The sequence below is a fragment of the Penicillium hordei genome (assembly GCF_028827395.1).
Source record: "Penicillium hordei strain IBT 12815 chromosome Unknown utg000006l_segment0_segment0, whole genome shotgun sequence".
In the NCBI taxonomy this organism is placed as follows: Eukaryota; Fungi; Ascomycota; class Eurotiomycetes; order Eurotiales; family Aspergillaceae; genus Penicillium; species Penicillium hordei.
Window position 1 is genome coordinate 2,105,100 of NW_026623147.1, and position 26,820 is coordinate 2,131,919.

General features: G+C 44.2%; 9 protein-coding genes across 9 annotated transcripts; 3 read left to right on the top strand and 6 right to left on the bottom strand.

The window, feature by feature from the left end:
* Positions 1 to 86: 86 nt before the first annotated feature.
* N7537_011461 (uncharacterized protein) lies at positions 87 to 685 on the top strand (the record flags this gene model as incomplete). The annotated part of the gene is made up of 2 exons (XM_056902515.1): positions 87 to 275; positions 329 to 685. The coding sequence occupies 2 exons, from the start codon at positions 87 to 89 to the stop codon at positions 683 to 685; spliced, it is 546 nt and encodes a 181-aa protein (XP_056747802.1).
* A 707-nt stretch (positions 686 to 1,392) lies between these two features.
* Positions 1,393 to 3,147, bottom strand: N7537_011462 (TPR Domain containing protein; the record flags this gene model as incomplete). The annotated part of the gene is made up of 1 exon (XM_056902516.1): positions 1,393 to 3,147. One exon carries the CDS (start codon positions 3,145 to 3,147, stop codon positions 1,393 to 1,395), a length of 1,755 nt encoding a protein of 584 aa, XP_056747803.1.
* Positions 3,148 to 4,237: 1,090 nt separating this feature from the next.
* N7537_011463 (uncharacterized protein) lies at positions 4,238 to 5,320 on the bottom strand (the record flags this gene model as incomplete). Its single annotated transcript, XM_056902517.1, has 1 exon — positions 4,238 to 5,320. One exon carries the CDS (start codon positions 5,318 to 5,320, stop codon positions 4,238 to 4,240), a length of 1,083 nt encoding a protein of 360 aa, XP_056747804.1.
* Positions 5,321 to 8,235: 2,915 nt separating this feature from the next.
* N7537_011464 (uncharacterized protein) lies at positions 8,236 to 9,901 on the top strand (the record flags this gene model as incomplete). Its single annotated transcript, XM_056902518.1, has 2 exons — positions 8,236 to 9,047; positions 9,097 to 9,901. The coding sequence occupies 2 exons, from the start codon at positions 8,236 to 8,238 to the stop codon at positions 9,899 to 9,901; spliced, it is 1,617 nt and encodes a 538-aa protein (XP_056747805.1).
* Positions 9,902 to 9,923: 22 nt separating this feature from the next.
* N7537_011465 (uncharacterized protein) lies at positions 9,924 to 10,386 on the bottom strand (the record flags this gene model as incomplete). Its single annotated transcript, XM_056902519.1, has 2 exons — positions 9,924 to 10,148; positions 10,198 to 10,386. 2 exons carry the CDS (start codon positions 10,384 to 10,386, stop codon positions 9,924 to 9,926), a joined length of 414 nt encoding a protein of 137 aa, XP_056747806.1.
* Positions 10,387 to 11,748: 1,362 nt separating this feature from the next.
* Positions 11,749 to 12,579, bottom strand: N7537_011466 (uncharacterized protein; the record flags this gene model as incomplete). Its single annotated transcript, XM_056902520.1, has 1 exon — positions 11,749 to 12,579. The coding sequence occupies one exon, from the start codon at positions 12,577 to 12,579 to the stop codon at positions 11,749 to 11,751; it is 831 nt and encodes a 276-aa protein (XP_056747807.1).
* A 1,964-nt stretch (positions 12,580 to 14,543) lies between these two features.
* Positions 14,544 to 14,818, bottom strand: N7537_011467 (uncharacterized protein; the record flags this gene model as incomplete). Its single annotated transcript, XM_056902521.1, has 2 exons — positions 14,544 to 14,567; positions 14,621 to 14,818. The coding sequence occupies 2 exons, from the start codon at positions 14,816 to 14,818 to the stop codon at positions 14,544 to 14,546; spliced, it is 222 nt and encodes a 73-aa protein (XP_056747808.1).
* Positions 14,819 to 15,314: 496 nt separating this feature from the next.
* N7537_011468 (uncharacterized protein) lies at positions 15,315 to 17,495 on the top strand (the record flags this gene model as incomplete). Its single annotated transcript, XM_056902522.1, has 1 exon — positions 15,315 to 17,495. One exon carries the CDS (start codon positions 15,315 to 15,317, stop codon positions 17,493 to 17,495), a length of 2,181 nt encoding a protein of 726 aa, XP_056747809.1.
* A 480-nt stretch (positions 17,496 to 17,975) lies between these two features.
* On the bottom strand, positions 17,976 to 19,451 carry N7537_011469 (uncharacterized protein; the record flags this gene model as incomplete). Its single annotated transcript, XM_056902523.1, has 1 exon — positions 17,976 to 19,451. One exon carries the CDS (start codon positions 19,449 to 19,451, stop codon positions 17,976 to 17,978), a length of 1,476 nt encoding a protein of 491 aa, XP_056747810.1.
* Between the last annotated feature and the right edge of the window lie 7,369 nt (positions 19,452 to 26,820).

Below are 26,820 nucleotides of genomic sequence, written 5' to 3' on the forward strand. Positions count from 1 at the left end.
ATAATGAGCCTTATGCCCCAACTGTAGCTCAGCCAGACTTCTACTTTCCTCCCACCTGGGTAAACGTCTCCTCTTTTCAAGCCACGATGACCAGCCCTACAAGCACGATTCTTATTGAGGATGACGAACTACCCCCGAGCTGGCGGCTAACCGATTCACAGGTCCAAAGGACGTCTCCACGTACATCTCTTGAGATTCTGATTCGACCAAATGATGCTACAAGTGGTGAACCATCTCGCAAACGAAAAAGGGTCAATAAACTACCTGGCACTCTGGTATGGGTTTCTCTCGTAAGACACTCCGTTTTCTTGAGCTAATAATGGACCAGGACACCTGTTTCAAGAAGCTGCGTAAGACATTTGACCAAGAAATTGAAACGCGCGATCAAAAAGTTGAAGACCTCGATCAAAAGGTTGAAGACCTCGGTCAAGAAGTTGAAAAGCTGGAAAAGCAAGTCCAGGAACTTCAGAGTGAGCTTCTCCTACAGAATGACCGGCATCAAGAGGAGCTTTCCCGACGACGCATCCTGGAGTGCAAGATTTGCCTCGAACAGCCAGATGGCTGGCATTATCTACTTTGCGGGCATATGCTTTGCGAGCCATGCGCAAAACGGATTGGTCAAAATCCATGCCCTTTCTGCAGAACAAGGTTTTCCGGGTTTGTCTACTGCTATCCATTTGCATGATATATTTTCTATTCAAGACCGAATTTGAGCTCGATGTACTTAGTGATTTAACTCGAAATCCTCTTTTATCAGCTTAGGAATGATTATAATTCGCAAACCCTATAGTATATAACCAGAGGATAAAAGTCGGCACCGCATCAGTTGTGGACCCTGAGGTCATTTTCAACTTTCTCTTCGATATCAACGTCGTCTGACGGTTCAAGCTTATCACTCTATGTGAAGTCGGCTCCAAACTCGGTAGGACCTCCTGATGCAAAATAGGTTTTATATGGTTCAAATGCACCGTCACTATCTCTCGTGATTTCGACAGCTACATTGTCCATATTGTCCCTTGCGTAGTTTAGCTCCGGTTATAGAGACTAGGAAAAGAAGACTTAACTGAAATTAATTCCCCGGGTGTGTCTTGCCAAGACTGGATTGCGTGCCAAGGGACATGTGATCTCATTTCGATATCCCAGGATACCGAAATATATAAACTTACCCCTTTTTTGTATTCATCAATGGTGCCTAGTATATCACCCCTGGGGTTAGATTAGGCTGGCATGCTTCAATTTATAAAGCAGCGTATTAGACGTCATACAGTCACCCGCCAACGGAGCTTAATGAGATGTACCTTCACTACTAGAACTGACAACTGACGAGGTATTATATTCATCTATGGAAGCACGCCTCCACATCGGGATCATGAAAGTAGCCATCGACAAAGGCTAATGATCTGCTTTTTCCCACTTGGCTGCTTCTTCTGCCCACCTGGATGCTTCTTCGGAATCACTGATCTGGTGCGTTTTCTTGTAACGAAGTGTCAACAAGTGTTCGAGTTGGCAAAAAACCTCTGAGCGTGCGCCAATAGCACTTACCGCCTTGCGAGACCATACAATGGCCTCATCGAGGTGATCTATCATGTTTGTTGCTTCGTATAGAAGTCCGAGCTTAGTCCCGAGCTCATAGAAACAATCTCTAAGCAAATAATACTGAGGGCTGATGACCTTCATTTTGTTGATTACAATGTGAGCTTTGTTGATCGCATCCCCGAGGTCAGAGAGCCGTCCGATATGTCTGTATCGGGCTTCTAAGTCTTTTCCGAGATCGCGCATGCAATCTAACCACAATTCATCTTGATCATGGGTAATCTGAAGAGCACGTTCACGTAGTGAGATCGCGTTATCAAGATCTTCTATATTTTCCAATGTGTCATGTCGGAGATTGAAATTGAAAGCGAGCTCAACCAAGAGATCGAAGAGGGAAGGGGACTCTCCAGTGGCCTCTCTAACTGCTAGGGAAAGGTACCAAATAGCATCGTTGAGATCGGCGATAGTTCCTACAGAACCAAACCGTCTTCCGAGCCTTTCCCCGAGTTCGAACCAATACAGTACAAAATCATTATGATTTGTCCTGCCAATTTGTGCAGTACGAGTAAGTTGAATCGCTCGATCAAGGTCAGGTAAAAATCCCGTGGTTTGGAATCGAGCATCGAGTAGTCCCGCCAGAAAATCTAGGCGCATTTTGTACTCAGGATGGTCGTAAGTAGTCACCTTAGCCGCAAGCCAAGAATAGTCGATCGCTAAGTTGAGATCAACGATATCCTCTGTTAGATGATATCGCATATACAGTTGCATCCCAAGGTCCTCGAGGAGCGCGGGATCAACAGCGGCCCGAAGTGCTAGAAAGCCAAGCTGAAATGCTTCATCAACATCACCCGTCGGGTTTGTAGGCTGAACTGGAGCGTGGAAGCTGCTTTCTAGGGCGTATAAGCATGGGGAAAGCTGATCATCGCTCGTTTCGCGACATTGGCTTTGGTCTAGGTATTGGAATCGAGATTCGAATAATCCCACTAGACGATTTAGGTGCGCTGCATAGTCGACATAGGAAGTCGTTTTAGTCGCCAGCTGACAACACTGTACTGCTGTGCCGAGTTCAAGCTCATTGGGATTTTGTGTTTGCTGGTATCGAGCATCCAGCTGCATCCCAAGGTTTTGTAAGAGTGCAGGATTAACAGCGGCCTGAAGCGCTAGAAAGCCAAGCCGAACTGCTTCATCAATATCACCTGTTGGGATTATAAACTGATGTTGAGCGTGGGAACCGCTCTCGAGGGAGTCTAACTGTAGAGAAAACTGATCATCGCTCGTTTTGCGACATAGGATTTGGGCCGGGCAGTGGAACCGGGAATTGAACAATTTCACTAGACGATCTAGGCGTGCTGCATAGTCGAAATAAGTAGGCGTTCTAGTCGCAAGCTGGTAACACTGTATTGCTGCCTCGAGATAATTGGGATTTTGTGTTTGCTGATATCGAGCATCCAGCTGCATTCCAAGGCTCTCTAAGTGGGCGGAATCAATAGCGGTCTGAAGCGCTAGGATACTACGCCAAATTGCTTCATCGATATCACACTCCGCTGAGCTTGTAGATTGATCTTGAGTGCGTCCAAGGGCATCCGAGTGTGCGGGAATCCGGTCATTGCTCATTTTGAGAGATGGGTTTTCGGCTGGGTATTATATGAGGTAAGCTTATGGACGAGAATGATCAAAGAAGGTACTTACAATGACAAGTCTTCGCAGCAAGTGATTTGCGAGAACACAGATTGAACAAAGTTGAGGCCGGAGTCACGGAGTTTGTGGGCAACGATGCGGAAAGATTCTCGGGTATGTTGAGAAAAGGGTGTGGTGAACTACCTCAACGTGTGAGATTCGACACCTTTATAGTCCACCCTCATTTCGAAAAAGGTCCAAGGTGCAAGGCAAAGGGTACGAAGTAGGTATCAGGGAAATTACGCCTATTACGCAGCCCTTTAGATCATTGGCTTAATCAACTGATATGACGGGTCTCGACAGGCCGATTCGGGCTCCATAAACAATATAATTTCTATGTAGGGTATGCATTCCGAGCTATACCGTTGTGGGATTATGTGGACCTTCGATAATGGTAAGCATGACTATGTGTGAGCTCATGTATGCCGGCTGTAATTTGAATGCACATAAGGGGTCCTTAATGAGGCTTTCTTTACAGTCTTCTTGTCTCATAGGTGGCTCCTGGTAACTTTCGCTCCACGTAGTGAGCAATTACCACTGATCTACACATTGCAAGACTTTACTTTTTTTTCCTTGGAAAACCCATGTCTCCTAATCGAAAGGTCATATAATCCTAAAATGGTATAGCTCAGAATGCGCACCCTACATAGATATTACGCCGTCTACGAAGTCCGAATCGGTCTGTCGAGACCCGTCATATCGGTTGATTTGGCTAGATGCTGATCCTTCTTGGGTCTTCGGACTATAGTGATCGGCATGCTCTTGCCTTTATTCATACATGAATGGTGATGTTCTGTGACAATCCTCCCGCGAAATTCCGTCAAGGATTTTCCAGCTTTGTCGTGTTCCAAGTTGGCCGAAATTCTTCCAGCGCTTCCCTCAAGCCGTCACACGTCATACAGTCACCCGCCAACGGAGCTTAATGAGATGTACCTTCACTATTAGAATTGACAACTGACGAAGTATTATATTCATCTATGAAAGCACGCCTCCACATCGGGATCATGGAAGTAGCCATCGACAAAGGCTAATGATCTGCTTTTTCCCACTTGGCTGCTTTTCCTGCCCACCTGGCTGCTTCGTCTGCCCACCTGGCTGCTTCTTCACAGTCATTGATCTGGTGTGTTTTCTTATGACGAAGTGTTAACAAGTTTTCGAGGTGGCGAAAAACATCCATGCGTGTCCTAAAATCAGCACCCACTTCAGGGCTGATGGCCACCATTGCCTTGATTGCATTGTGAGCTTCCCTGGTCGCTTCCTGGAGGTCAGAGGGTTCTCCAGTATGTCTATATCGGGCTTCCATATCGCTTCCAAGACCTTGCAGGCAATGTAACCATGATTCGTCCTGATCATCGGTAGCTTGAAGAGGACGTAGTGAAATCGCCTTATCGATATCTTTTAGCTCTGCTAATTCCTCGAATCGGAGCTCTAAACAGAAAGCGAGCTCAATCAAGCGATCGAATAAGAAAATAGGATCTTTAGTGACTTTGACCGCTTGGGAAAGGTACTGAATCCCTTCGTCGATATCGGCGATAGTTCCTCCAGAGCCATATAGTCTTCCGAGCCTTTCTCCGAGGTCGGACCAGCGGCACACAATTTCATCGTCGTTATGATTTGTGGCGATGACTGCGTCACGAGTGAGTTGAACCGCATCAACAATGTCAGGACCAAATCCCTCAGATTTGAATCGAGTTTCGAGTAGTTCCGCCAGAAAATCAAGGCGCGTTTTGTAGTCGGGATGGTTAGAAGCAGTTATCTTAGTCGCAAGCCGAGAGTACTCGACCGCTAAGTTGAGATGATCGATATTTTCTGTTTGGCCGTGTCGGAAGTATAGTTGCTTCCCAAGATTCTCGAGGAGCGCATCGACATCACCTGTCAGTGAACTGTTTCCGAGAGCGTCTAAGCTTGGGGAAAGCTCCACTAGACGCGCTGCATAACACTGTAACGCTGCGTCGAGATCATTGTTCTCTAAGGGCGGGGACTTAACAGCGACCTGAAGCGCTAGAAAGCCACGCCGAACTGCTTCATCGACATCACCCATCGGCCTTGTAGGTTGATCTTGAGTGCTTTCAAGGGCATCTAAGTGTGCGGGAATCCGAGCATTGCGCATTTTTGTATGTAGGCTTTTGGCTGGGTATTATACAAGGTAAGCTGATGGACGGTCATGATCAAAGAAGGTACTTACAATGATAAGTCTAAGCGCCTAATGTGAGATTCGCAACAAGTGGTCGTCGAGAAAACAGATTAGGTTTGAACGGGCTCTGAAGGAAGCTTGGGCCGGAGTCACGGAGTTTGTGAGCAACGATGCTGAAGGATTCTTGGGTGTATTGAGAAAAGAGTGAGTTATCGATCACCTTTATAGTCCACCCCTATTCTAAAAAAGGCTAGGTGCGAGGTGCGAGGTAAAAGGTACGAAGCAGGCATAAATGTGAAATTACTCTAATTAAATGGGCCTATTACGCAAACTTTGGATTATTGGCTTAATCAACTGATATGACGGGTGGTCTCGACATGCCGATTCGGGCTCCGTAGACGACGTAATCTCTGTAAAGCGCGCATTTTGAGCTATACCCTTTTAGGATTATATTAAGGATTACTAAATAAGCTCTAAATGCGCCACGTCGCGAGTGACTAGTCCGTTTTTGGTTCTAAATTTAGAATTTTGTATGCCCAATCAGCAAGCAATAACAACTTTTTATTTCTATACCCTGATTTCTGGCAATTTGTGTTGGGTTTTGACTAAGATAAAAAAACACAATAAACATTGGAAACATGTAAGGAAACATAAGTAGCACTGACAATTCCAAGTTGACCTTAAAACATCAATAAGCTAACGTGAAGTATCAAAAGAAAAAGGATGGGTGACAAAAGGGCGTCCTTCAACATAAAGCATCAACGAGTTCCTGTAGGGTTCCCATTGGTTGCTGCCAATTATGTGGAGAATGCAGCATTTCGCACTTGGCATACCAATTGTCTTCTCCTCCATGCAGCGAAAGGCTAGTCATACTATATTCGCTTATGAGAACCGGCCCTTTCACAAGATTAGCAATGCCCTGGGTCTTAACAGGCTGCCCTAGTTGTAAGGCAAGCCTAGTTAACAAGCCCTCCTCGGTAATGGAAAACTCTTTATTTTTAAGCCAGCGCCTCATGGTGAAAGACATTCCTAAGAGTAAAGACTTCGGGGATCTACCGCGAATCGATAGATACGCGTATATTTCAGCAAACCTAAGTTGTTGTCCGTCTCGACCAAGCGCATAGAGGCGATAACACTCGCTTTGTAATTCCTTCGAAATAAGTTTGTAAGAATAACCTCCTATAGGGTCCAGTCTGTTTGTGCGCATTATTATCAAGTCTATCCTATGTTAGCCTCTAGCTTTAACTTAACAAAGTCATAACACGCTTCTTACCGTCAGGGGCTGGATAGAGACCTGGCTTCTTCGAGCATATTTCTTCCATCTTCGACTCCCGGGAAATTGAAAAAATGGACTGTTTGAATAGATCCCAAATGTGGTTACAGCTCTCGGGTCTTAGAAGGACTTCGTATATCTGATCAAGTGTAAAATGCGTAGTAGTGCTGCCTCTTCCGGCGCACAGAATCCATAAATTGTCATCGATAGGCTCATACAAAGTTTTATCGAGTCGTATGACAAAGTCTGCAAGTTATTAGCTAATATAGCCTCGCCTAGTAGGTACACTCTTTCTGACCATCTGGAACGTCATAGATGTGCGGCTTTATCTCTCTAAATTCTCGTAAGAATATATCAGGATCTAGGGGTCCTTAGGTTAGCTTTATGATAGTATTATGGTGATTTGAAGAGCGTACCACGAGGGAATGTGAATTCCATTTTTCTTGATCTGACGCTTGCTTTTCTTTAGGACATTTCTGGGAGAGGTCTTCGTCTTTATATACTTGGAATAGGTACTTACCCTTTTCACATCCTAGAAATGTTTGACATTCCATAATGGCCTTGACGAGCTGTTACGTTACAAAAATTGTTTATTCCACAAGCTGATGTATGTGACTTCCTAGGATACTGCGTAAAGCTCAAAAGCCCCCGCGAAATTGCCTATTTCGTAAGGGCTAGGAACAGGGTAAAATGTAGTGTTCAGCTAATAATTAAGGGCTTTGTAGCTTTAGGTTAAAGAGTAAAATTGAGCCAATTATATTCCTATACTGGGCCCTTGTGTCATTGGCCAGCTACTACTCCTTTCTCCACCTTGGAATAGCAGTAACTACTGTTGTTGGAAAGGGATCAGGGACTGTCAAAGGGTCAATGATCTGTCAATTTATATTTCACTCTGTTGGGGAAGAAGAATTTGCTGAAACGCCAGTAATAAAGCCATAGGTTTCCATCCCCCCCCCCCACATCCAAACTCCCCCACATCCAAACTCGAAGAATAGGCATCCAATTCAAAGGGTAATTAGTAGAATATCGTGATATTTCTATTTATGAAATGTGTATCAGGACTTATGTATTTGGCCACAAACATTAGCCATATAAACTGTGATTATACCGCGAAAGTGCCGGAAATATTTCCACACTAGCCGATCGGTCACTAGAGGCCCGGCTATCGACAATTAGATTACTTCGACAAGCCTGAGAATAAAGAAGAGCACTTACTGAAGACTCGATCCTTGTCTAATGTTTGACAACATGATCACTGACTTGTCATTTCTTGTTCAGATGCAAGTGTTTGTAGATCTGCGACAGAGCAAAGAGCAAACCAGCGGAATTTTGAAATATTAAATTGATCGAGAAACATATTCCACTAACTCGAATGAAGCGCAAACTATTACGTTCGCCAGTAAAATTGAAATAAACTTGGGAGCGTGAGTACCAGCCACTATGAACTGACTTTGGTGAATGCCAAATGCCATTACTGTATGAGACTGACCATCGTGCAAAATATATAACTTGTTTTAACATTAAACCCAAAATACCATCTAGGAGTCCGCGCAGTCTTATGAAAGACCATTTTGGATTAGTGTCCTGCAATACCGCTTAGTCTCCAAAGCCATGTCACATGTTTGGACGTCCTTTTCTCAGCTATGACATTGCCCCTTCTCCCTTCCCTGCTTATCATCCTACTATGGCCTATCTCCAGCAGCATCACTCCCAACCACCGGCATCGGTAAATAATAACACGAGCTGCCCTTCTAACGGCGATGTTATCGCAGTTTTGAAGACCCTGCCAAAAGACCATCCTTTTGGTGTTGTGGATGACAAACAGAAGCTCGAGTTTCTGCGTCAGCTATATGTGCCTCTTCGCAGACTGTTCAATACCACTACAACTAGTTCCAAAGCGAACCGCGACCGAGTCAAGAACATCAATCATCTCGAGGTGCTTCAAACCCTGCGTGACCGTTTCCCCCGCTTTGAGGAAAACCCCTTTGAGTTCTGGGAAAGTCCCATTGAGTCATTACCACGATATAGCGAGCAAGCAGAACGAAATAGGGCAAAGACTTTCCTGGAAGGTGCAGCTCAGTTAGATAATAATATCGATGAGCAACGCATTCTGCGAAGATTCGTGGCTGTCTCCGCCTACAAGCTGTTTAGACGAGCGATTCCGACGTCAGAGTCTCGGGTTATGACAACGAGCGTGAAGCGATTTCTGATTCGTGCGGGTCTTTCTATCTCAGACGATGATGTTGACAAATACGGTGACATCATTCGACGAGGGCAAAGACACACCAACTTCTGCCAGGAGCTTGCAGCCGGTGTATTGGTCCATAAAAGTGTGGAAGCCGTTGACATTAGCGATGGTGGTGTGGTAAACAGGGAAGAATACAATGAGATTTATGGGCCTTTATTTTTCCCATCTATTCCAGATAGCATGTGAGCTTCTATTCGACGCACAACCACTTCTCTACTAACTGCTTTAAAGATGGGACGATAAAGGTCTCGTTGGAGAAGATTTCAATCTGACCATCCAATATCTTCGTGGAATTGACATCAACAAGAAGTCCGAAGAATCAAATGCAACCTCTATGGCTAAGTTCTTGTTAGATTTTCATGCTAAGTTCATTTGGATTGCCGAAATCGACCCAGGACAAAGCTTGACAGGCAAAAGAAAGCATGATACGAAGATGCACGCAAGAGCTGGCGGAAAGAGAAGTAAGAAACGGAATCCAGGGTCCTTTTCTGCTGTCGAGACCTGCCACCCAGGGAGTACCGAACGACTTGGTGAATTTATTCCCGGCGCGCAGCTTCCCGCACGATTGCCAAGTGAGGGATCGTGTGTGCCCGATACTATAGGGTCTGCTTCAAACTATCTTGTGTGGCAGGCCTCAGGAGCCAGTCAATCCAGAGCAGGACCAGCGCAGCAAGCGGAGCATGGATCTGGGAATAACACACAGGAATCAGTCAGCAGTGAAGTTCCGTCCCGGTTCAACACTTTGGTTTCGGCTGCATGCTCTGCAAACCCAAGCCAAGAGGGATCAACTATGGATTTCGTCCGTCCGCAGTCACCACAAGTTGAAGAAACAGTTCTTGACCTCGCTGCTCTTGATTTCGTGACCCCGCAGTGTCCTATATCGAATAATGGGAATGTCCTTGATCTAGCGGATCTCGATTTTGTTGCTCCCTTGCTTGATATGACCGACCTGGATTTTGTTGATACGCAGTCCTCTTTCTTCCCCCACTTTTATTCTTTTGAACAAAATGTACCGCTTGCTCAAAATCAAGATTAGCTGGGGTTTGATTGCAGAATTCTCAGCGACTCGAGTTCTTAACCTTCCATACTAGATACAAAATATTTCCCTCAGGAATCCCCACCCGAACTTTCTTTGATATGCACATCTTTGTTCCATTTGCTAGAGGATACGTTCGGTCTTCGTATCTAATAGTACAGTCTTGACTGTGAGATATGGGAATGAGTTCTCCTTCTTTCAGCTCCCAGCCTGAGTGTGATGACCGAAAAAGAGCGACGCTGGAGTTCTGCATTTGTCAACACGTAAACTATCTTAGAAATACGACGCGTACTGACCTGCGCGAGCTGCTGGAGAATTTCCCGTAATTTAATTTCCGAACATTGCTCTACAAGTTTGAACCGAGGAGACTGCTTCCATTCCGCGTGTAAATTCGCATCCAGCCAGGTTTTCAACTCCTCCACAACCCCGTGTTCAACAGGATCAAGGTTTTGCTGGAGGATCTCGTCGCTGTTGGGCAAACTCATATGGAAAGGTAAGAGATGATGAACTTTTGAGAACGTGTAAGCCCTTATCGCGAGAACACCGTGCGCTGGCAACTTACCTTCAAAATGCTACAAAATTATAAGATACCTAAATGTGTATCCTGCGCGTCACTGCAAGGCAAAAGCAGTTAACCTCAGAGCGCTCGCCAGACAATGCGATCAAAAGGCTTTGTATAAGGTATGGCACGACTGCTGATTCCAATCTGCCTAACGGCCGGTCTGGCAGCAAGGTTAGTTTTTCGACTGCCCCGCGCGAAAATCCATCACGTGGTGCTCTGAGAGCCCCACCTGCTTATATCAGCTATAGTGGCCGGATTAAAGCTTTATCCTATTTATCTGACTACTTCAGGTTAATTTCATGTGAAAACGCAAGGTATACAGTCCCATGCGGGATCCATGGGAATCCGAAAGGGAATCCAGAAGGGATTAGTAAATGAGGAAATATAATGCTGCAGACAGGCGTAATGCATCCCACCATGTTAAATAACTTTTAATCATTTTGGGCAGCGCTGGCTGAAATTGCCTCTCGTTTAACAGGAAGTGTGCGATATCATTTGCGACATCACGATCAAAATCAGTGCATAACGGCTTAAGTGGTCCGGTGTTAAAGCGTCCGCTATTCGTCCCCACTCGTACCAAAACGCCAGTCCACGAGCACCCAATCACTAAGCGCCGTAGTGTCCCATTCCCACGCTCACTAGACATAGAATGTGAAGGAACAATGAAATTTTCAACCGCTAAAATACATGTTTCAATATGATCACATTTCTACTCTTTGCTTGATTACCGCGGGCAATTATAGTGCAGACACTGCGTCCGACGGAGGAATAGGCGGAGCTGTTACGGCCTAACATCACATGACAGGGGCCCAAGTCGGAATAATAAGGTAGTAATAATGAAAAATCTTGAGGCATGTTGGTCCTCAGTTCATTATACGGAGACGCATGCAAAATAGAAAGTAGTATTATGGTTTTCTAACTTTGTTATATAGCAAAGGATGATGTATTGGCGAGTCTAGAGCAATCTAGAGCGGACGTATGATTAGTAGCGATTCTCATGGTCCTCATTTCCCCCATCTCGTGCACACATTTTATGTTACTGTAACCGCTACTGTAGCTTGTGGCCCAAGCACTTCCAAAGTCAGCTCGTTTCAGACCCCCGAGATGTATAGATATACTCCGCAATAACGTTTTTAGAAAAAGGAAGACTACTTGAAAACACAATGTAAAATTGTTCACCTCGCTAGCATCTGTGTGAATCAGAGGACCAAAAGTTTGGGACAATTTAGGACCCATGAGATAGGCAAAGATAGCCATTGAATCGCTTCCTCATGCTAAATCATTTTCAATTGCTATCGCCCTGGACTATGAAACCTCCGCCACGCCCGGAATCCTCAGTCAGTTGGAGATGTAGACTCTCTAACTCCTTTTGCATTGACTCCCGACTAGCATTTCCCTGAAGGCATTCAAAGTCGAGAAGTTTTACCCCCCCTTCCGCTACGAGAAAGTTGTATCGGTTCGCATCCCCATGTAAAAATCCCAATTCGTGGAGTTTCCCCAGAGCTGTTTCACAGATATCTAGATCCTGAATGGAAGCAGGGCGTCCTTCTATTTTCTCTAATAGAAACCCCATGATGCGTCCATTTTCATGAATATGGCCGAGGAAGCGCGGCGTCAGCCCGGAATACTCCAGCAGCTGATATGCCCTTGTTTCTCGTTCGATACGAGGAATCTCCCATTCGAAACGAGCTATTTTAGCGATAACGGTCGCTGGCGTTTGGAAGATTGTTGGGAGAATCGGATGCAAGACTGCTTCGAATGCCGATGCCGTGAGCAGCTTGGTTCTCTCTAACTCTAGGCAATCAAATAGGGTGTGATGCCATTGACACTTGACGCCGGCTAGTGGTCGGTTCGAGATGGAAGTTCTCAAGTCGCCGCTAGTTTTGTCTCGCGAAATGTGGGCTACTGTCCATTCATCGTACCAAGGAAGACTCGGCAGGGACTGAATAGGGAATGAAAGCGTATCTCTATCGAAGGTTTTGGGAGATATGATGATATATTTGACTTGATTTCCGATTCGCAGTCGATATTCACTTTCGTAAGAATCTTCATCATCCACTTCCATGGAGAGGACAGCCGGATGCATTGCGTTCTCTGGATGTTGATAGGAAGACATTTGCCAATGCCCCCCTCACTATGGTCGAAAGCTAGGTTTATATTACATGCTTGAAATTACCTTAACCGCCGCTGTGCTTGCTATTTTTCCATTTTTGTCTAAAGGATCGACATCCTTGGAATTCACGGGATAGGAATGTCGAGCGGGGTTAGGCAGGCCAAGGAAGTCTAGACCCTGCCACCGTCTCAGCTCAGCGGCAAGGCCAGTACGCAATTTGCTCAATTAACTCAGCCACATATACATACCAGCGGTTAGCGCAACTTGTGCATATAAATCAAGTCGAGAACTCAGCAGGTGATCATCTTTACAGAGTCTTCTGCAGTAGTGATTTTAGCTCCGCGGTTACCTGAAACACCAAACCCTACAAAACCCACTCTTGGTGGATCTTTCATTGGTCCAGGGTTTTTTTTCTCTCCAAATTTGGAGGAAATGGAGTTAACTTGACAACAAACGACGACCGTGAACCTCGTATGCAACACCTGTGGTACTTTCCTCATCGTTATCTCAGTGTGCTAGAGTCGCCAGTTCCAAATGCTCCCGTGCTTCCTGAGCCAACAGGAACCGAGGCAATATTCGGCCTGGTAGATATAAAATGTTCGCCTGGGTCATCTTTCAAACAGTAGCAGCATCGGGTTTCAGTCAAGCTCTTCTTTTATTGCATCAGCAAGAAGCAAACGTTTAGAACGGCCCTCCACCACCTTACGAGTTTCTCGATAGTGCAAGTGAAGCTCTATTCTATGCACTAGTCGCTTCTACCGATTATCAGCGAACGTACAAGTCGTTTGACAGCAGAAAATCGTAAGGAGAAGATTATTCCCCATATCTAAGCTCCAATTAACTTCGGATACCTTAACAGGTCAAAATGTGCGATTCAAAGTATATCCAATATACGTGTGGCTGCAGGAGGGAGTGGGAGTTCGTCCAGTGTTCGGACCGCCAGGGAACAAACGTCAAATGCAGTCCAGTCAGAAAGGTATTTGGCAAAAACTCGAGCAATTACTGTTCAAGGCACCTGGTCAAGCCAGATGCAGAGGTGAAATTCATGGATCAAATGGGAGAAATCATCGAGGAATAAAGTACAGTATTGTACGTTGGATGGCTGGAATATGTCCGCTTTCTAGGCTCTCCTTTGTCAATTCTAGGTAGTGTGGCTGCAATATACTAGTAAATAGGCTCTATATGATGGTCATTCTCTTCTTCGAAAGTAGCCTCCTGTCCGAGCAGACACAGGTAGCTCGGGTGGCCGGTTTTTACCCTCGCCACTCGATCTCCACAGGAGCTGTGCCTGTTCACACCACTGAAAATGCCCCAAAAAGCTGTCTTGCGCATATACTTTGTCTCGAGCCTCGTATCCCCATTTCGTGTCCCTGGTGCCGATAATACCTTTTTCAATACCAAGTTGACACCCAGCACACGAAATCCCGCGTTCCACTCTGCAAGTCTGTTTGTCGTAATAAGGAAGTGCACACGACCCCATGAAGTTGATTTTTTGATTTCGGTTTAAGCCCGCTGGTTGGGCTTGCGGAAGTCTAGGCGGTTGCCGTCTGCAAGCCAAAGTGGCCTGATAGAGAGAAACGATCGTAATGCGGGAATTTTGTACAGATTCATTCATCGAGTATATTCCAGGCAAGGCCTTAAATGATCTCAGTTGGTCTGATTCGGCCTTGGTCATATGAAATTGCTTTCGGACTGAGGCGAGAGTCCGCACTTGGGTTTCCGAAGACCACTGGAGGCAATTAAAACAGCACCTCTTCCAAATTAGGAGGGATATAAACCCGCCGAATTCGCCGCAAAAATTGCATGCTTTAGTACATAATGCGTTGTAAAAGTCGAGTAGAGAAATGTGAATGGCAAGTCGTGTTCGTAACAAAGCACAGAAGAGGTTCAGTCCATAAGAGACTACCCTCTGATACTGCTGGAGAGAATCTACCATTTGTCTTGATCGGAGGTTTATTTGTCGAAATTTAAACAGAGAATGCATGTCCAGACTGTACAATGTGTCAAATAAGAGCTCGAGGGGTAGCCGATCGAGGGAGCCGACTCCAACATTTGATGTCCGCTGAAAGGGTGTTGCTATTGACGGGCGAATATCGACGTGTTCACGGAGCGAGAACCAGATAACGGATAGACAGTAGTCTCTGCGGTGGTAGGCGGTGGTTCGAACAATAGCTTCGGCTTGTTCTTCGTCGAAACAGTGTTCGGTGGCGGAACGATATCCGCGGGGCAAAAGGGTAGTCATTCTGGAGGTTTGTTCGGTACGGGGTACGGGGTGGAAGGGGTAAATCTCGACAAGAATCGCGACTCTCCAGTGTACCTCCCTGAACACTTCTTGGAGGCCAGTATTGTCATATAAAAGACGCGCTGGATCACGGACCTGGGTGGCTAGAATTCATTGCACGGGAATTTCAATCCCGTTAAGTGGGGTTTTATTGTTGATAGGAGCTCTTCGCGGACTTGGATACTTTTTCCTGATGACAATCTGGGTTTTGTACCCGCTTAGGTAATCCCATCTGGGCCAGCAAGTTAACTGTGTCGATTCTGGCAGGATAAATCACAGTGAGCTGTGATTGACTTTGGGCTAGTATGCATACCTGAATGTGAGATCTGAGTCATTTTCCGGAGGAAAGTATTTTCCGAAACCCGAGATCTGCTGGCAGAAAGCTGATCGGACCAGATCGTCAGCCGGGCTCTGACGCACTTGCGTTAAGGCATGACTTACCCTTTCCAACAAATCGATGGCCGACCACAGCTCTCCAAATTACAAAGATCTTTACCTTAGGGCAGAAGAAGGACGGAAGCAGGCGGAAGAACGCGAGAAGCAGGAAGCAGAAAGGAGGCGACAAGCAGAAGAACGCAACCAACAGACCTCTTTCACAGAGCTCTTACAGAACTGCCATGACCTTCTCTCTCGCCAATTGCGAGTCGAGACACCATCTCGCTCAACCACTGGAAAAATACCCCTTCCCACTGGAAAATACTGCCCAACTCGATTGGAACATTGGGCCGACTGCCCAGAGCAGCTGCTAAAGATCTACAGGTCTGTCTGCCAATATCTACAGTCGGAGCTAGGGCAGGCGCCACGCTTATTCTCGTCTCTACCGGAGCTAGAAGGACTTGGCCGTCGATTTGCCCGCAAGTCCCTCAGTAGTGAGCAAGATCTCGAGGCCTATGAGCGATTTGGGGTGGAAGAACACGTCCATGATATAATAGCCGAGTTATGCAAATTTCCAGCGGCATGTGACGAGTTCGGCCTCGGTGATGGAATCCAGTTCAACAATCACGCAAATTCTTTGAGCAGGAACGAAACATTTGAAGTGGATACAAGCCAGCTGTCAAGCACACCACACCCACGACCAGACCAGTTCTGCATTCATCGTGTCGACGGCAACACGACCACCGTGCTGACGACCGTCGAGTACAAGCCGCCTCACAAGCTGCCTGTCTCAACTCTTCGAATGGGACTACGACCAATGGATCTGTGGAAGAAAATGGTCAGATCAAATAAGATACCCATCGAACAGGATGCGAAGGTGAGGTACAATGCAGAGCGGCTTGTATGCTCTGCTATCGTCCAAGAATACCACGTGATGATTCATGAAGGACTCGAATATTCCTACCTGACAAATGGAATTATTCGTGTACTACTTCGTGTTCCACGAGACGAACCTACCACGCTGTATTACTTTTTTTGTGATCCCCACAACGAAGTGGACCCAACAGGCGATACAACTCATCAGCTGTCGAAGACCTCTGTTGCGAGGGTATTATGCCTTTGTTTGATGGCCTTCCGTTCACCCACACGTGGGCAAGAGTGGAGAAATCGCTTGTGTCCCGATCTTCATACGTGGGAAACAAGCTTTGAACATACTCGTTCGCAGATCCCGAGAAATGAATTACAGCAGATTGCTCACTCCGATAGCACTAACCCTGAGTTCCCGAGCCCAGGGTCTGGTTCGTCCTATGAATTACCGTCATCATCTCCGCTGCCGTCTCCTTCAGAGGGCCGTCGAGTGCCTACACGCTCTCAAACAAGCTGTGCACCTTCGGAGATCCGACCGCGCTCGCGGTCACCTAACTCGTCCGGGTCCGACACAAATCAAACTGGCCATAAGCGGAGGATCAGTCAAGTCACGCCTTCACCGTCCACTCGACGATCAGGTCGCCAGCAAGAGTCAATGCATGGCCAAGAAGAAGATCATTCCCGACGCCGCGCTGCACAATTTTGCACACAGCGATGTTTACTCGGCCTGCAGACCGGAAAATCACTGGATGGGTTGTGTCCAAACGTGGACTATCACCGCCGGGGCCAAGACAACCCGACTCAGCATCCTCTCTCGGCTGAAGATTTGATGCTTTCACTCAAGGGCCAATTGGACGAAAATATCGATCGTTGCATTCCTCTTGGCGGTTGTGGCTCTTACGGAGCCCCATTTAAACTGACTTGCACAAAATATGGTTACACAGTTATCGGCAAAGGCACCACTTCCGCGTTATGGAAAGAAGTTTCACGCGAAGCACAGGTATATCAGATCCTGCGTAAGGCTCAAGGATCTGCTGTTCCTGTCTTTTTGGGAACGATTGACTTGGCAAAAATCTACTTTCTACATGGTGCTGGACAGATTCGCCATATGCTCGTAATGGGCTGGGGCGGTAAGTGCACAGCCGCGATGGAGCTGACGCAACGGCTTCGCCGCGAGATTTACAAATCGAACAAGGAAATAAAAGCTCTCGGGATAATACATGAAGACCTCAGGCGAGATAATGTCCTTTGGAGTGAAGAGCTCGGGCGTGCTTTAATCATCGACTTTCACCGTTCTACCCTGAGATGCCGACTGGCTACGCAGCGACCGGGTGCCGCAAAACGACGACTATATCCAGTGGAGGCAGGAGATGCAAAACGTCTTCGGGTTTCGTGATAAGGAAATCTATTTTTTACCTGTTAATTTAGCGATCTTATTCTTGTGGCTCAAATTCCCATGGCCGCCTATATATTCCGAGGCGAAATGCGCTCTTAATTTATGTGCATCGACACCACCCGACTTATTATGTGAGCCGGACCCTCGGAACTTGAGAACTTTTCGGAATGATATGACCATTATAAGAGCATTGCAGACTGTCATTCAATTCTGATACCTAAGACTCGTGTACAAACCGAAAATATCGCGGTAAAGGTCCCGGGTTGTGAAAAACCCCTGAGAGCAGAATTACCTGCTCAAGTTTGCCATGCATGTCGTTAGATATACATTCCGTCAACAAGACCCTGCCTGCCAAACTCGCAAAATTTCTTATTCGATTTCGAGGCCAATTCTAAGTACTTATAGCTGACATGCGTTATATCTGCCGACAAAGCCTAAGCCTTGACTGATATTCGACGAAGACTAATAACTACTGCCAACTCAAACCGGGGAATAGCGGTCCACCGTTTGCCTGCGCCGAGGTGGACCGTATCGCGGTCTTGACACACCTTCGATGCCTTTGGTCTTGCCACCCACGGCTTGAACTGCCTCGCAAGGTGCGCCTCTGTATGAAGATCCGCTCACGTTAGAACTTTGCCCAGAATGCCCAGAATTTCCAGCCTTGCGGCCCTTGAGGCGTGTGCAATAGCGCACCTGGAGGGAGCCTTCCGACTTTCCAGGAAAATACTCTGCGATTCGCTTCCATGGCAGGCTCCGCTCTTCCTTCAATTCAATCAAAAGCTTGTCGTCCTTGGACAGTAATCGGGATGGCCCGGTCGTTTTCCTAGCGCGGGACCCTTTCTGAGGGGGTTGCTTGGAATCCTGGCTGCCAATTTTGTCTTCATAATGTGGCGTAGGTAAGCCTTTCCTGGTAGGGGTAGATTGCGTATCAACTAGTTGGGTGTTTGAGCTTGGATAGTCGTAGGAGATGTCCACGTGTTGACTCGGAATGGATCTTGATCCCGAGGTGGCATCTGTGTTGGCACGCGTAGAAACGCAGTGTGATAGAGCACCCTCAAACAGCCAAGAGAGGAACTGTAGCCGATCTTCAACCGAAAGGGCCGAGAATTGGGCACGAACGGCAGGAAATGAACCGTTTTTTCCACGACCGGGCCCTCTAGTAGGCCGAGAGGAACTATTGTTTGCTTTTCTCTTCCCTGTAGGTGAAAATTTCTGTACTTTGGAGGACTGGCGATCATGATCCACCGTCTCCTTTGTATTGTGTCCACTGCGCTGGAAAGACGGGTCTCGATTCGGGAAGCGAGAGCAATTCGAGGGACATTCGTCCAGATGTGTTGCGACACTAGTGATATTATCCGTTGCTTGGATATGCTCAGAATCAGGGCAGCCATGATCGCTTAGGATTGCGGGATCGATGGCTTCATTGCCTAGAAGGTCTCCAGTCCGGATGTGATTGCTAGAACCGAGGGCTTGAGCGTGCTGGCCAACAATAACGCCAGGGTCCAAGTCGGACGATTCAAAACCGGGGGATCGATGCTCAGCACCCAGACAACCATTATCGGGTATTGGAGCAGAATCGATATCTTCGGTGCTCGGTAGGTCTTGCAACTGCAAAACGTCTTCAGAGTCGAAGGTCTCGGCGTGAGGACTGGTCAAGGTGGTAAAGCTCAAATTCTCCGGCTCGTGTCGAGTGGGTTGTGCGTCAGAATGCAGGCCATCATCCATGCAAACCTCCAACGGCGGGCGGGCAGGAAGAGGATGCCGTCCAGGTTCGTGGGCATGAAGATTTTGACTCTTGGAGACGGGGTCGACAGGATTGGAGGGAGGTGGGGTGGGAGTCATCGAGACAGGACTTGGGTAGCGGCAAATATCGAGAGAATCTCGCAGAGGCTGGGCTTTGTCCTGGAAAGGATTCCATGGCCGAAAGGATTCCAGGCGAAAACTAGCGTTTGACATATTGTGTGGAAAAGACGGCTGAGATATTCTTCAAGATGTTGTGGTTGTGGGTAGTTATAAAACAGGGAAACTGGCAGAGAACAGATAATTGGGGATAGGGGATGGGGAACAGGGTGTAGGGGAGAGGAGAATTTGAAGGGGTTTTGGATTTCAGTTCTGCCATTTGGCTGGAATTGTAGTCTCTTTATAGACGACGGTCGTCCGTGAGGTGGAATCTGCCTTGTACCCAGCGCAGAAGATCCCGACCAGCTCCTGCAATCTAGGCAACTACATCCAAGAGGCGGGACAACACCAGTTTCCCAACCACGGGTTGTAGTTCACCGGCAACAATTACCACTACTCTTCCTTGCGGACGACCTTTGCGATGCATGGCCCACACTAGTCGTCAGCCCGTTCTCCATATGGCAGGTGAAGGCATGATCGGGGTACGGTTTCCGCAGTCGCGGTCAGGCATTGGCCGCATGATGCATCGTCGACCGAGGTCAGGCGCGTGCGAGGCATTTTCGCTATTGGCCTATATTCGCCGCACTGTGCTTTCGAGAATTCATCGATTGGGTGCGGGGAGACCGGAGAGACCGATGATAACGACAACCGGGCGCCACGGGATTCGCGACGAGGCAACTAGAGTTCTGCGACATCAGGGGCTGTGCAAATGTAACCTCAGACGGGGCGGATGCGGATGAAGCGGGGCATATGGCATCGAAGACAGTATGCCGGAAATTTGCAGATGCGATGGAGGCCGGTGGAATGAGTGACACTCAACGAACAAGGGGCTCTAGCAGAGAAGGCGACCTAGATAGCTTCGTAGCACGATGCACTATCACTTCCCTGGGAAAAGAGTAGGAGGGAGTATCGACACGAAGCCGAACGATGCGGCTGCGGGCTGGATCATCTCATCCCAGGGGTTCTGCTCTTGGGCGACTGGATGGCATGGCAGCCAGGCCGGCCAGAACGAGCTGAGTGTCGGATCGAGCGGCATCTCCGGTAAAATGAAAGGGGCAGTGCGTCGGGCTGAAAGCCAATGCGCAGGCGACGGTGGGGGCGAGAAAGAAAGGGGGAAAGGGAACAGGGAAGGAAAGAGAAGGGAAAGTGCGTCGACAAGTTGAGGGGAGAGGGCGAGCGGTGTTATATAGATGGATGGCAGATGGCCGGGGCGGTAAAAGCGGCCAGGGACGGGGCTAAACCAAAACGGAGGGAGAGTGAGGGCGCCAAACCCGAAGGGGCAGGGAGATGGTGGAGACGGGCAGGCGGTCGGGGGCGGCAGGAGGGCGGTGCAATGGGAGCGGATTCTGGCGCCCCGCTCACCGTGTCAACTAATACTTATATATTTAAAACCTAACGTAAGACTTACTCTTTAGGTATTTAAGGCTAGTCGAGCGCTACCTAAGAGTATAAAATATCTCCTATCTATAAACTTAATCTCTATTATAGACCTACGATATTATCTTTTAACTAAATAAATCCGAATACCCTCTATAAGAATTTATATAAGGGTATCCTAGTCGATAATAGCGTTACCTCAGAACTAAATAATAATCCGGCGATAGTTATTCGCTATCTCGCTTATTACCCTATTAATAAAGATTTCTAGCTCTTATCCTATAGCTTAATAGTCTTACTTAACTAATTAGCTATAACGGTTAAAATAAATTATTATTAGATTAATTAATTACTACTATTAAGGATTATCTTTAGACTAAAGGAACGGTTCTATCGATATACCCCCCTAGTCTAGATCTTTTTATATAACTATTTTCGATATATTCTATTAAGCCTTCTACTACTTAGAGTAGTATCTATTCGGGATTTAAGATTATATCCTATAACCTTACTATTAGATTATTCGATAAGTAGCGGAAGTTCTAGATTACCCGAATACTATAGCTCTAGCTATCGTTTTATTAGGGGGTTAGCTAAGTTTATATAACTAGTTAGCTATAATAGAAATCCTAGTAGGTTATTATACCTTATAGCTTCTTAATATAAAAATCTAAGATATCTAAATACTTTCTAGGCTAGCTTTAATATCTAAGTCCTTTTTATATCTTTAATAATATCTTCGCTTATATTTAAATTATAGTAGTAGATTATCCTTTTATATTCGTTAACTTTAAGAAGAGAAAAGTGATTCCTATAGTTAATAGGATAGTAATAAACGAAAGACGCTAAGGAATTTAGAGTATTTATATTTTTTTACCGATCCTCTTCGATATCCTTTATCTAGCTTACTAATAGATCTTTTACTCTTATTTTCTTTTCGGGTCTATCCTTATATAATAGGATACTTAAACTATATCTTATATACTATAGTCTATCCGATATTAGTATCGCGGTATATATAGTCTAAGAGTTTAGCTATATATTAAGACGAAGTAGCTAGAAAATATTATAAGATATTTTAGAACCTCTATAAATTATAAACGTATTATATTTATCTAACTTCTATCGACTTAATACCTTATCTTTAAGGCTTTTAGTTAATATATTAATAGTAACGTCGAGTTTTCTAGATAGTAATTTATCCTAAAGCTACGAATTAGTAGTATCGACGAGGATAATTAGGTTAGTACTTACTTATTTTAAAATATATTTATTTTATAATTCCTATATCTCGCTCTCTAATAATAGCTTTTTACTATTAAAATCCGTATAGAATAAGTAAAGATTAGGAAGACTATAATTAACTAGTCGTTAGAGCTATAGGCTAAGAGTAGTAAGGAGTTCTATATATTCGCGATTATCCTTAATATTTTATATCGTAAGATTAAGATCTATAGTACTTATTTTCGTATATTTCTTTAAAACTATTAACTATTAAATAGTACCTTATAATTAGATTTCCCTTACTAGATAGATAGACTAAATAATATACTTAGTCCTAAGTCCTTAACAATTTTTATACTAAGTTTATAACCTCGAGATAACCGATTATAAAGGGCTTTTCTTCTAGCTTCTTTCTCTATCTTTAGGATACTAAAACTAGGGTTAGGAGACTAATCGCGAGATTTATCTTATATTATAATTAGTCTAACTCTATATATACTCCGACTTCCTCCCTATATTTAAATCCTATTAAGTATCTATATAGTTACTTATCGATAAGTTATAATTCTTATAGTAAGTTAGATCTAGCTTTCGTACTACTCTAATACCCCTATATACTTAAGTATATTAAAGATAGTAAGTTAGACTTTTTTAGATATTCTTTTCTCGAGAATCTCTACCTAGATAGAGCCGTCCGACTATTCGATATTTATAACTATACTTAAGCTTTAGCTATTTAACGTCTCTAGGATTATTTTATAAACCTCCCTCGGGATACTATTATTATATATACTAAGCTAGTAGAGAGTTCTAGTTACCTTAGTTATTAACTCTAGAATAGGCCTAGGCCGAGGATTATCCTCGATAGCCGGTCTAGGCGATTCCGGAATAGTAGGTATATCGTTTTAGATAGATCTAGAATAGTAATAATCGTTAAGTAAAGTAGTTAGTAAATCTATTTTCTTTTTAGTATAGTCGACGCTTTAAATATCTAGTTTACTAGATTTTAGTAGACGATAAAAGGGGTCTTAGGTAAGCCTTCGTTTCCGCGGCGTTATATATTCCTCGGAGCTTTCTCGAATAGAGGTATCTTTCTTCTCTTATATAACTTCGGTAATAGTATTCGTAATATTCGGTACTTTTTTATATAATACTCGAATCAAAGTTCGAAACTAATTTAGTTAGTCGAAAGTTATTACCTAAATATTTATTTTCGTACCTTTAAGCTATCCCGAATTTCGAAGCTTATATAAGAAGCAAAGTGACTAGCTAGTAATATTAGCTTAGTCTATAAAACTTTTAATAGATCTATATCTATTACGATCTAGGAATAAATCTATATTAAATAATAGGAGTAAAAGGGGGTAAGTTTATATATTTCGGTATCCTAGGATATTAAAATAAGACTATATACCCCTAGGCCTATAGGCTAGTCTTAGTAAGACCTACCTAGGGAATATATTTTAGGAGTATATATTTTGATAGGGGTAGTTATAACTTGTTGTCGAACAATAAAGGACCAAAAATGACTTAATACCATGAACTTACTATACCGAGTAAGTGGTAAAATGAGTATATATTTCTAAAGAGCAATATACTTAACTATATAACCCCTGAATTGCTTACTAAGATATAGCAAGTAATTTAGGAAGTGATCTATAGGGGGATCCTATATATAAGAAGTGAAGTCATATAAATAACGGGACGGAGGAAGGGTAATTCCGGCTAATATCCCCCCCTAGGAGCCACCTTATAGGTTCTCTAGTATTACAAACTCAGCTTTCTTATATAAGTTATTCTATCACTAAGTACTATATATTGACTAGCCTAAGAGCTTTAACAAATAGCTTATAAGATTAAGTCGTAAGAAGTTTAGTAAGTCTATCTACCTATATCTAAGTAGTAGGAACCTAACGAATTGAAAAATAGCCGGTATCTACTTCCTAGCGTAGCTAGTAGTTATAAATATCGATATAACGAAGCTTCGTACGAAGCTATAGTTATTCCTTAGTAAGTAAATCAACCGTCTATTAGTTATTATAGTTAATTAATAATCCTATATTATAGTCGAGTCCGACTATATAAAGAAGCCTCTTCTACTATATTACTAACTTACTAGCTTCTAAAATAGTAAGTAGCTCCGCCTCTATTATCGACGTTATAACGGTTCTCTACTTACTAGCTTTCTAGTCGACTATAGTACCGAAAAGCTTATAGAGGAAGTCTTCCGAGCTTTTACGATTAATATAGTCGCCGAAGGAAGTATTACTTAAGAAGTAAAGCGCGGATATATAATACGTTAAATAGTATTCGAAAGCGAGGAATCGAGTATTATATAAATACTAGATTAAGCGATTTACTACCTCTCTATACTCTAGCCCTAGGTTCGTAAGGAACTCGGCTAAGTAGTTAGCCGCTTTCGCCGCGTTTAGGCGAGTAATAATAGTAGGGTAAAAAGTAGAACCGAGCTTTTATTAGTATTCGTAAATCTACTCCTTAGTTACTACTCCGGTAAACTTACTTATATAGCTTATAGGTAGTAGGGTTTTATACTTACGTCTACTAGTAAATCTATACTTTACGGCTATAGAAGAGATATATAAATCCTAGTAGAGCTAGAGTCTATACTTCTAGGTATCTCGGAGAATCTATATTCTAAGAAACTAAGCTACTTCTCCTATTTCGCGAAGCTCCTAGTACCTCTCTAGATACTACTTTAGCTAGATTACTTTCTAGTACTTTAGCCGGTAAAATACTATAATAATATCGTCGATATAGAAAAAGACAATTATACTATTATTAGTAAATAAGTAAGGATCCTCCGGGATAGGTTTAAATCCGAGCTTTTTAAGTACGCGAGTAGTCTTTTATTACTATAAGCGCGGTAACTTTCTAAGACTATAAAGTACTTTTAGTAGTCTCTAAGTATTACTTCTATTATAGAAGCCTTCTAGTATTCGGGTATAAATAGTATCGTTTAGATTACTATTTAGGAATATATTAATAGTATTAAGTTAAATAGTACCTAGGTTAAATACTATAACGAGTATAAAGATCGCTTATATAGTACGAGTAGTAAGTATTACTACTCTCTTTTCTTTAGAGTTAATAGTTTAGAGATTACCTTATATATAAATTCGTACCTTAAGCTTCGTTAGGAAGCTATTACTATCGAATTTATAGGTAAATACCTAAATAAGAGGAAGTACCTATATACTTCTATCTTATAGTCGGGGTTCTACTTAGTAGGTTCCCCTAATTCGAATTGATTCTACCTCTAAACCTATTATAGCGAGAAAACCTTTAGAGAATAGGTAGTTTAATATCTCCTTCTATATCGATAGTTTAGGAGGAAGATTATTATAGTATCGGCGAGGCTAAGATCGACTTATAGAAAGTCCTACTATAAATATAGTAAGTAGGGCCTTATAGTCTTCGGTATTGTTATATACGAAGTAGCTCTCTATATCTATATAAGTACGTACCTTTCGCTTTCTCTTACCTTCGATAATATTAGATAGAGTTAAATCTCTATAAATTAAGCTCCTTATTAGACGCTAGATTTCCTAAGTAGGTATTACTTACGCTTATAGGAAGGACCCGGGGATTTATCGTTATAGCGAGTTAGAAGCCTATACTTCTTCTTAGTATTAGTTGATACGGTGAGCGGGGCGCCAGAATCCGCTCCCATTGCACCGCCCTCCTACCGCCCTCGACCGCCTACCCGTCTCCACCATCTCCCTGCCCTTTCGGGTTTAGCGCCCTCACTCTCCCTCCGTTTTGGTTTAGCCCCGTCCCTAGCCGCTTTTACCGCCCCGGCTATCTACTATCTATCTATATAATACCGCTCGCCCTCTCCCCTTAACTTATCGACGCACTTTCCCTTCTCTTTCCTTCCCTATTCCCTTTCCCCCTTTCTTTCTCGCCCCTACCGTCGCCTACGTATTAGCTTTTAGCCCGACGTACTACCCCTTTTATTTTACCGGAGATACCGCTCGATCCGATACTTAGCTCGTTCTAGCCGGCCTAGCTACTATACTATCTAGTCGCCTAAGAGTAGAACCCCTAGGATAAGATAATCTAGCCCGTAGCCGTATCGTTCGGTCTTATATCGATACTCCCTCCTACTCTTTTCCTAGGGAAGTAATAGTATATCGTACTATAAAGCTATCTAGGTCGCCTTCTCTATTAGAGCCCCTTATTTATTAAGTATTACTTATTCTACCGGCCTCTATCATATCTATAAATTTCCGGTATACTATCTTCGATACTATATACCCCGCTTTATCCGTATCCGCCCTATCTAAGGTTATATTTATATAGCCCCTAATATCGTAGAACTCTAGTTGCCTTATTATAAATCCTATAGCGCCCGGTTATCGTTATTATCGGTCTCTCCGGTCTCCCTATACCTAATTAATAAATTCTCGAAAGTATAGTACGGCGAATATAGGCTAATAGCGAAAATACCTCGTACGCGCCTAATCTCAGTCGATAATATATTATACGGCTAATACCTAACCGCGACTACGGAAACCGTACCCCGATTATACCTTTACCTACTATATAGAGAACGGGCTAACAACTAGTATAAGGTATATATCGTAAAGGTCGTCCGTAAGGAAGAGTAGTAGTAATTATTACCGGTAAACTATAACCTATAGTTAGGAAACTAGTATTATCCCGCCTCTTAGATATAGTTACCTAGATTATAGGAGCTAGTCGGGATCTTCTACGCTAGGTATAAGGTAGATTCTACCTTACGGACGACCGTCGTCTATAAAGAGACTATAATTCTAGCTAAATAGTAGAACTAAAATCTAAA